This window comes from Brienomyrus brachyistius, chromosome 21, assembly GCF_023856365.1.
Source record: "Brienomyrus brachyistius isolate T26 chromosome 21, BBRACH_0.4, whole genome shotgun sequence".
Lineage (NCBI taxonomy): Eukaryota > Metazoa > Chordata > Actinopteri > Osteoglossiformes > Mormyridae > Brienomyrus > Brienomyrus brachyistius.
The window spans coordinates 13,379,511-13,388,945 of NC_064553.1; the positions used below are offsets into that span (position 1 = coordinate 13,379,511).

The following is a 9,435-nucleotide window of genomic DNA, read 5'->3' on the forward strand; positions in this document are numbered from 1 at the left end:
AAAACTTACTCTCCTGAACAGAGGACTTGGACAAGCAACTGCCACCAGCTCGTACTCAACCAAGCAACAGGTGCAGTCATTGTGAAACCATACGGCGAAAAGCCCTGTCATACGCGGGTTTCCATCCAAGAAAAAAATATGCAGCACAGAAGCGGACTGCCTGTCAGCAGAAAGTCGACTCTATGGAAGGCTTAACATCGCAACGAATACAGTGCTGTCAACTTCGGTCAGCTGACTTTTTATTCCAAATAATTCCGCACACACATTTAAAATATGTGTAACAGTTTCATTACCTTGTAAAAAGTCTGTCCGGTTTGCAAACTATCCCACGCTTTTGATGCATCTACGTTTAGGTGTGTAATGGAATAATATAGAGTTGCTGTAAGATTTCTTGCGTGAGCGTGACAGTCTGAAAGCGTGAGTCATTCCAGATGCGAGAGAGCTGGCAACCCTGCAAATAACCATTGTAACGGATTTAAACTATTTTAAATAATCCAGAGCAAAACCGGTGCAAAAATAAGAGATGACAGCAGCGTTGTGCACCTGAAAACATTTTATACAGATGGTTATTTGTAAACTATTCAAACTATTTCGAAGTGGGGAATAAAAACATTACCGTAGGCACCATATTATTGGATGCAACATTTAAAATACTCCAGTACTTTTCTAACTTAAGTATGACTCTACTGTCAGAAACTTTACATCAGGTTTTCGTTATTTCTTCTGTGCAACGCGGCTTAAAGCAAGGCATAACAAAAATGAGACTGACAGCCATGTTTAACCTTAGTTATTTTCACTTGCCGTTTACAATGCACCAAAATTCTCAGGACAGCTTTGTCACGCGAACAGCACAATATCAGGCCTGCGAGTGGAGGTTAATGTGTATTCATTTTGCTAGTCACGATTCACAGTCCATTTTGAATATTCATGAATTTAGCCAGTAAGTCATCTCCAAAACTACAGCGCTAGCTAGACCCAGTGGGAGGAAAAACATTCGTAAACAAAGGAACAGGCCATGTTTTATTAAATCGGCCACATGACATATACGGCAGATTTAATAATGCAATTAAACCTAAAAGCTTGATATGTAGTACTAAACACCCACTTAAAAATCATATGTCGTACGGAAAAAATTATAGGTACATTCACTTGGTGCAAACTGTCGTTTTGGTTCTTGAAACATCTTGAATACTGTTAAACATCAAATAGCACTGCTTAATATTAATTTCAACAGATCGGTGTTTAAGATTAGCAGTTGTGCAGTATAAAGTGTGAATGTGAAGTCAATTGCCATGTGTGAGAGACCAGCGTGGCTCTTTAAAACACCGGCCAAGCTGCTCGAAAATTACTGACCTTCGATTCTCAGTGTCACGGGAAAGAAAAGCCTATTTAGACATCTTCTTGGGTGACCACAGAAGCCAGGGATACTATACGCTTGTCTTTACAATAAAAGCAATCACAAATCCCCTTTTACCGGAAGCTGATTTGATTAGCTTTCTTAACCATCTCCTATTTTTATGATGCAACTGTGAAAACAGTAACGGCATTGCTGCTTGCTTCAATAGTAGGGTCTTCTTGGGTTATTCTGAGGGGAGGGAAAAAACAGTAATCGTTATACATTTGCCTTGAAATTGCGGTTCTTATACACCACCTTGTGGCGACATACGGTATTACTTGGTGGAAACAATTTCCGCCACTTCATATCCCAAAACTAATACAGCAAGCCCACATAAACAAACTATAGGTCCCCCTATTCAAATCTGGCCCTCGATTCCAAAACCAGGCCTTGTTTTCAGTTCTCCCAGGTAGTTAGTTTAATAATTACCGATTCTGATTGGCCAGAGGCTTCACACCTGACTCACAAGTAATGGAAGGCTGGAAAACCAGCAGAACCTGTCCACTGAGGACCGTGATTTCAATAGCCCTGCTATAGGTCATTTTAAGACTCTGGGTGTTCTGGAACTAGGGGAGAAAACCCATAGCAATCTGGGAAGCCCACAGAAATTACACACATTACAAATGGACACCGTGAGTTAAAGTCCTGTCATAAAATTGGTTGCAGGTAACTTTTTTGGCTGCATTCAGCAAATTTATTTAAAATGTCATAAAAGCAACTTTAAAGTTTAACAGTTTTTACTGAATATTTTGAGTCGGCAAGTGAACAAGAAGCATATTGCCCATAACTATCCCATGATGCTTTGCAGACGGCCTCTGCAGGGGCGAGTTACCAGTGGGTTGGGCCTGAAGCGGTATGCCAGCATCATTCGCTTGCGGAAAGCGTCATACTCGTCATCCTGGTTTGTCAACTCCGCAGGCCGGTCCACCCCAAACCCAGCACCGTCAACGGCAGTTGTGCCCCTGCGACATGCCACAAAGTACAGAACGTCAGAATTAAATCCCATCTTAAAAAGGTCACTCTTTCTTTGAAAGTACAGGCTGTCCCCAGATGAAGAACGTCCAACTTACAGTCAACTCGTACTTACAAACGGACTGCCATGAAGGTCACTATATAATAAATTTGGGTTAAATAAAATGGTTTATAACAACAAACTCTTTTGCACTTTCTGATGCTCATGAAAACATCAGGCAGCTCATCTGCTCATGGGACTGTATGCATTTACTTTCATTTTTACTATATAGTAATAATTATTATGAACTCTTACTCCAACTTACCTACAAATTCAACTTAAAGACAGACTTAGGTGACATGTTCATACCCTGCCTGTACTTCAATTAATAAGCGCAATACTGATGGAAGAAAGATCCGCCGACTCGGCACGCAGAGAGCACACCTGCTGACAGGGGTCTTGATTCCTTGCCCGTCGGAGCCGAGGCCGTCTCCTTCCTTCCAGCCCATCTTCATCAGCATTTGGAAGCCGATGTTCTCCACCGTCAGCTTAAATTCCTTGTACTCCGAGTAATCGGGATCCCGCCCCTCCTGCATCCACACACAGACGGTATGATTCACAGACTTGAAAGAGCTTCGCCATTAAAAGCAGGTACAGTCAGTTTGATCTAGTGCCAGGACACGATTCCCCAACCCTGTCACACCATAACCATCAGCACAAAGAGGAATAAAACTGACTATTTAATAAATACAGGCAGTTGGAATAGGTTCTAATTTAGTATCAGTTAGTCAAATGTTTGTCTTAGTTTATAGTATATTACCTTTCTATGCATATAAAACAGTTAAACACTTCCAAATACACTAAAACATCTTAAACATAATACAGTACACAATAATAATAATAATAATTCAGTAATAAAACTACATAGAGGACTGTACTGAACTTTGTGCAGATGAAATACAAAAGTTTCACAATGTTTTCACCTGTATCACTACGAAGTCTGTTATGAGCCATTGTATTTAACGCAAATTTTTAATATAATAGGTTTTATGGCGGTCTGTTCGTAAGTATGAGTTGCCCGTAAGTCAGACGTCTTAACGCGGGGCTGCCTGTATTCACAGAGCACTGAAACACACACCATCCGCCTTAAGCACCATCAGAGCTCACCTTCAAAGCTTTGAATGTCTCCATGAACTTCTCCAGTTCCTCTGGAGGCAGGAAGTCGCCAATGAAGTGTTTCCCTTTGCCCATCTCAGTCAGCTGCTCGGCCCACTCTGAAGAGACAACAGGATCTCCGTCGCTTTCCAGAAACAGAAAGAGGAGAAAAAAAACAAGCGGGAGCCAGAAGCCGACGTGGGTCCTTACCGCGCGTCTTTTCCATCTCCATCTGCCGCAGCCGGTGCTCCCAGGTTCCTTTCTGTGCGTCCACCTCCTCGTCGCTGTCATACTCGTGCTGGTGGTCACGCACAGCCTTCTCCCACATCAGCTGCATCTCCTGCATGGCCCGCTTGTGCTTCATGATCATGTCGAACATCTCCTGCATCTAAGCGCACAGGGGTAGGTGGGGTATGTCAGTGACCCTTACTGCAGTACTCCTGCCGCGATAATCACATCAGATGGTTTCCACAGATACATACACCTGATGCCCTTTTTTACCATCAGTCTTCACAATGTAACTGACCCATTCAGCTGCTATCAAGTCCGTACCTCCTGCTGCTCTTTAAGCTGCCTCTTCTGGTCTTCAGAGAGCTCTGTTACTCCCACCAGGCCAACAGGCTTGCCTTTCTTGTAGCCTAGGCCTCTGAGCTCCTGAGCTAAAACAGACACAGATCAGTCGCAGCATGCATGTCACGCAGATCCCTGAGAAGCCGCAGAAGTCGTCACAGAATCAGAGTTATACCCAGTCACTCAGTCTTCATACTTGTTGCTCTATACCAGTGTTTCCCATCCCAATCCTCAGGGACCCACAGACAGTCCATTTTTTTGCTCCCTGCCAGAAAATCCACATTTCTGCTCCCTACTGGGAGCTGGAAAGGAGCAAAAATATGGGCTGTCTGTGGGTCTCTGAGGACTGGATTGGGAAACGCTAGTCTAAATAGATCCAGTTTGCAGATGGAGGGAAGACTGTAGGTGGTAGCAGCGAGGCGGGGCATGAGGTTACCAGAGAGGGTGGCCGTTTCCGGTTCAGGGTCTGCCTCAGCGGGGATTACAACAGAAGGCAGAGGCATTTCCACACGATCCTCCTCCGAGCCCCAGCGGCTCTTCCGCTTCCGCTTGCTGCTTGCGAGCTCGGCACGGTGGGCCGGGTTGCCCATGCTGGCTTGCTGATGAAGAGACGGTCCGCCCTGCCGTCTGTGTCCCGATGCAGCCTCCGCAGCGTGGGCTGGTGGGCTCTGCCCAGCTTTTGCCTGACGGAACTCCTCGACCTTCTCTTTGTAGAAGCGGTGCGCCGCACTGTGGGGCTCGTACAGAAACCTTCGCAGGGCAAACAAGTTCATCCAGGCCTTACTTAAACCACAACTGCTCAGTCCCCTCCTCTTAATCCATGACTGCTTTCTTCGGTCAATAAACCTCTTGTCATTGAAAGACTCAAGAGGTTTCCGCCCCATTTGAGGTCCTGCATTTCCCACCCCATCAGCAAGCAATCTACCAAAAGGCTATAGACCGTATACAGCGTTACATTTTGCCCAAGCGCCAAATACTGTAGGCAAGTCAATTCAGATAAAAGCAGATTCTAAAGAGCAGTAACACTGAACAAGGGTACAGGAACTTAACCTGATGATTGCAGGTACAAGTAGACACAGGTTCTGCAACTGCATACATGGCAACATTTAGCTAAATATTCCCTAACCCATCATGATTACAGAGAGGGGTCCTACCTGAAGGCTGGATTGTCACGGTTATGCTCAGCAGCGATGGCCTCCACCTCCGGACCGCCATCGGCCACAAACTTGGCCAGCTTCTCGGCCACCTGCTGCGTCTCCTCGTCCACTGGGGGGGAGACTTTAAGCAGTCTATCAGTACTGGGGTTCAACTCACACAACTATTAGGCTGCCATTTAGAGTCTACAGCGAGTGAGGGATGAGAAAGGAGGGGTGGATCGCAGGCGGTGGGCTGAATGGGGGGGAAAAAAAAGCAGACGCTATGCTACGTTTATCAAACACACAGCCATGTAAATTCCCTTTGTATATGCAGGACTGCTTCACTGTCTCACCACACGGTCGAACTAGCTTTGCTAAACCCTAACCCGAACCCTAAGGCCACTGCGCAAACAGGAAGCACAAAAACACCCGTAACTGACGCAAGAACAAGACTATGGTCTCCTTAGAACTGCAACTGACGTAAATGTACAGAAAAAAAAAAAACAGGCATTAAAAGTGCACAGATGTTCGAGTTTATTTTGTCATCATTTGCAGACTTTGCAAAACCCCAGTTACAGTAACCTATTTTCATAGCTGGCATTTAAAAGCCCAAATTAAGCCCCCAAAAATATATATATAGATATATATTCTAGAAAACAGCTAGCTAGGTTCCTGAAAGTCTATTTTTATGGGTGCTGCGATACACAGAATGCATTGTCATGATCGAGGCCAAATTCTACCCAAGCAGAACACTGAGCACTTTCCTGCAGCCTGGCCTGCCAGCATTAGAAATGCTGAAATGTTTCACTGAATGTAAAACGTCTGCGAAGCAGAACTGGAAAACCCACAGAGCATATTTTACGTTAGCGGAGATCACGGCAAAAGCAGCCGTCAACACCGCCGGCATGGACAGAACAGCCATTAAGCTAAGAGAGGTTCTCATAGAAGACAATCTTGATCATAAATTAGCGTGCATAATTCCTCAAAGCAAGTCATTAAAAAAATAGTCTGAAAAACAGTTCTCTTTCAGGCTTACCAAAAGAACGAGTGGGAGCTGATGGTTTGGGATTTTCTTTTCTTATTTCTGCAACTTTGCGCCTGTAGTACAGATAGTCCCGGCTGTTCTTATCATACAAGAACCTGTATAAAAGCACACAGAGAAAGGGGAATGTAAGTGGTTTCGTATGTACATTACTTCTGGTGATTACTACAGTAATAACCTTAGTAAATGGGCACGTATAATTCTGCCGGTATTTGTCCTTATAAATGCTCCCCCTGCAACCATCCCTCTCTGTGAGGGTTTCACACAAAAATCAAACAGACACAGGGACGAATGACTCACAAGAACAGGGGATTGTCCTTGTAATCCTCCATGGCCTTCCTCTCTAACTCCGCCCCCCCCTCCGCCACAAACACCGCCATTTTGTCCAGGACGGAGCGCACCTCCGGGTCCTCTGGGGGGGAGACTTTAACAGGCTATGAGTACTGGGCCTCTGTTTGTACACACATACACACAGAGCTACACCATCACTAGGAGTTATGGGGTCCTGTTGGGGATTAAATAGGTATAGAGGCTCTTGCTGGTACAGAAACAGGAGGTCAACACAACAGTGCTTTCAGAATCATCCTCTAATTGCTAATGACAAGCTTGCTTACACTAGGGTCAGGTCAGCTTCAGTCTTAAACAAGCGGCATAAAATGTGACTGCACAGCCAATAGGCATGAAGGTCCACATTCCAACCACTGGTTATGCAACTGTAACACCCTCAAGTAACCTTTTATATGTTAATGAGGGAGTGATTTCATTGCTATTTATGTTGTGCCTGTACAGGCGGATGTCCTTTTCCCTACTGCAGTGTCTCACAATCCGGTCGTCTGGGACACACAGACAAGGAGCTGGGAGGGAGCAAAAACATGGACTGACTGTGGGTCCCCGCGGACCGGAGTGGGAAATGCTGCCCTACTGCAAGACCACGCTAATGGGCTACCTTTGACCTCCAAGAAGTGGGAGTCGTCCATCTCCTCATCATCGTCGTCCGGTGAGACGAAGATGCTGGGTCGGGGTGGGCGTGGCGACACCTTCTTAGCCTGGGAGTAGTTCTTGAACTGGTTCAGCATGCTGCTGATGCCCAGACCAGGCCTCTTCCCAATAAGGATGCTCTTCTTCTGTGCTGGAGTGCCACCAGCAGACGGTGCCACTGAGGACGTTGCAGCTTGGTCTGAATCACTGCTAGGGGAGCCTACAACAGACGCAGCACTTCTGTGTAACGCAAAACTCCTCATCCCAGCACGAATCCACCTCATTCTCCATACATTTCACTTTCGCATAAAAATCAACTTAAAACAGAAAAGATGATACTTAAAGTGTCTAGCAATGTCATCTCATTTCTATTATCCAGCAATTCAAAGCAAAGATATACCAAGAACAACCTTTAAGTTAACAGCATTTAACAGAACTTCTGCCAGTTGCTGATCTTAAACCTAGTCAATGTTCTTGACATCAATAACTTTCGCCTAACGAAGAACTAAAGAAACTGTGTATAACACGTCCTACTCCTATCGAGGACAATGTACCCAAATCAGGACTTGATTTCTCTTTCTGCATCTTGAGAAACTGCTGCAGGAAGCTGCCATCATTCACAAACTTGTTGGATGTTGAGGCTTGAACACTGGGTGCACTGTGGGGTGAGAATCGCATAAAACATATATACCAACCAAAGTAAAATGTATTTTTTATTTTCTATTAAGATGCATTTATAATTTTCTATTAACTTCTACCTATGAGCCAGATACATCTCGCAAAAGCACAACAAGATGATAAATGTTACATATCATCGTATATACAGCATATTTTCACTAAATGAATTCAAATTTGAATTTTATGCATTCAGTACAACAGGAGAATCCATCCCAGAGCTTGAATGCAAGTTTGCAAAATACTGTGACATTTTACTCCCCTGAAGCACAGCAGTTGACATCACAGAGCACACTGTGCACTATTGTGACACGTACCTTGGTGTTACTGGCTTCTTAGGTGTCTGGGGGTAATTCTTGGCTTGCTCTGCCATCTTGGCCTCAATCTCCCGCTTCTTCTGTGCAATGAGTTCTTCCTGGCGCAGAATGTTTGCAGTCATCTTGTTCTTTTGCACAGGCTTGAATTTCCACCCAGCCCGTCCTGGTAGTGAAAGTGGAAAGCGCTCACACACCCTGTGCACATCTGTTAGAAGCTCACAATGCTGCAGTGCAGCCACATACCAGCTTTTTAAGACGCTTCTGTTAAGAGACCCTAAATATCAAAATGTGCATCTGCTTGCACGTCCACTTTTCCTCATGACAAACATTTAAAATCAACTAAAAGTCGCAAACTCTCTTTAAACGGTATCACCCCCGTAAAAGCGAGTTTAGTTTTTTTTTGTTGACCACTAATTAAAGTTGCAAGACATATTTATTTTACAGATTTTATCACTGCGATAAGTGATCAAATAAGTAAGACAGGAACACGAAAGAAATAATATGTATCGCATTCAGGCATGTCTCATCTGCGGTAGTTAACGGCGAACATCTATCGCCGCACAACTTCTGTCAGCTGTCAGTTCAAGTCGATTATTCATTTTAACAAATAATTACGGTCCTAGCAGAAAAGATTATACTGCGCTGAATCATAACAGACGGAAATTAGATTGTAGGGAACTGGAGTAAATAAGCATTTTGCTACGCGATCACAATTACACCTACCAGTACAGACTGGTAACAAGTTAGCTACGGATCAGGCAGGGTGGGTGCTACGGCCCAACTAACCGCCTCAAATTATACATTAGCCAAAACTCACAAGCCCTCATCACATTTTTACAAAACTCTACGGAAAATTATTCGATTAACGCGGTTACACTATTGATCATTATTATTATTATTATTATTATTATATTTTTAAATAATTTACCAGTCTCGCTTGTCTCCATCGTTGCACTTATTTCTGCTTAATTAAAAAAAACAATAACGTAACTTCCGGCGTACGTCAGACATTCTTCTTCAGCCAGAGCCCATTTTAAGTCCGGTGAGAGTGCTAGCGCCATCTATCGCAACGGAGGGTAGCGTTACCACAACTTTTCTTGCGTAACAGGCCGGTGATGTTCCTGTATCCATCTTCCAAACACTTACTCACCTACAGTTCATTTCTGGAGTATTGCTGTTGGATGGATTACTGTTTTTAAACTGACCTTATTGTG

General features: G+C 44.3%; 1 protein-coding gene across 1 annotated transcript; it reads right to left on the reverse strand.

Annotated features, from left to right (window-relative positions):
* Nucleotides 1–1,007: 1,007 nt before the first annotated feature.
* sugp1 (SURP and G patch domain containing 1) lies at nt 1,008–9,228 on the reverse strand. Its single transcript, XM_048988720.1, has 14 exons — nt 9,150–9,228; nt 8,222–8,384; nt 7,784–7,887; nt 7,198–7,449; nt 6,552–6,675; nt 6,246–6,349; nt 5,228–5,351; nt 4,510–4,823; nt 4,056–4,162; nt 3,714–3,891; nt 3,516–3,622; nt 2,793–2,938; nt 2,229–2,358; nt 1,008–1,585 (listed from the first exon to the last, which is right to left on the reverse strand). Exons 1-14 carry the CDS (start codon nt 9,166–9,168, stop codon nt 1,559–1,561), a joined length of 1,899 nt encoding a protein of 632 aa, XP_048844677.1. The 5' UTR covers nt 9,169–9,228; the 3' UTR covers nt 1,008–1,558.
* Nucleotides 9,229–9,435: the final 207 nt, after the last annotated feature.

Coding starts and splice junctions, on each gene's coding strand:
- sugp1 (XM_048988720.1), bottom strand. Junction 4,824..5,227: donor CGTGACAATCCAGCCTTCAG/GTAGGACCCCTC, acceptor TGCCCTGCGAAG/GTTTCTGTACGAGCCCCACA. Junction 3,892..4,055: donor AGCTTAAAGAGCAGCAGGAG/GTACGGACTTGA, acceptor CTGTGCGCTTAG/ATGCAGGAGATGTTCGACAT.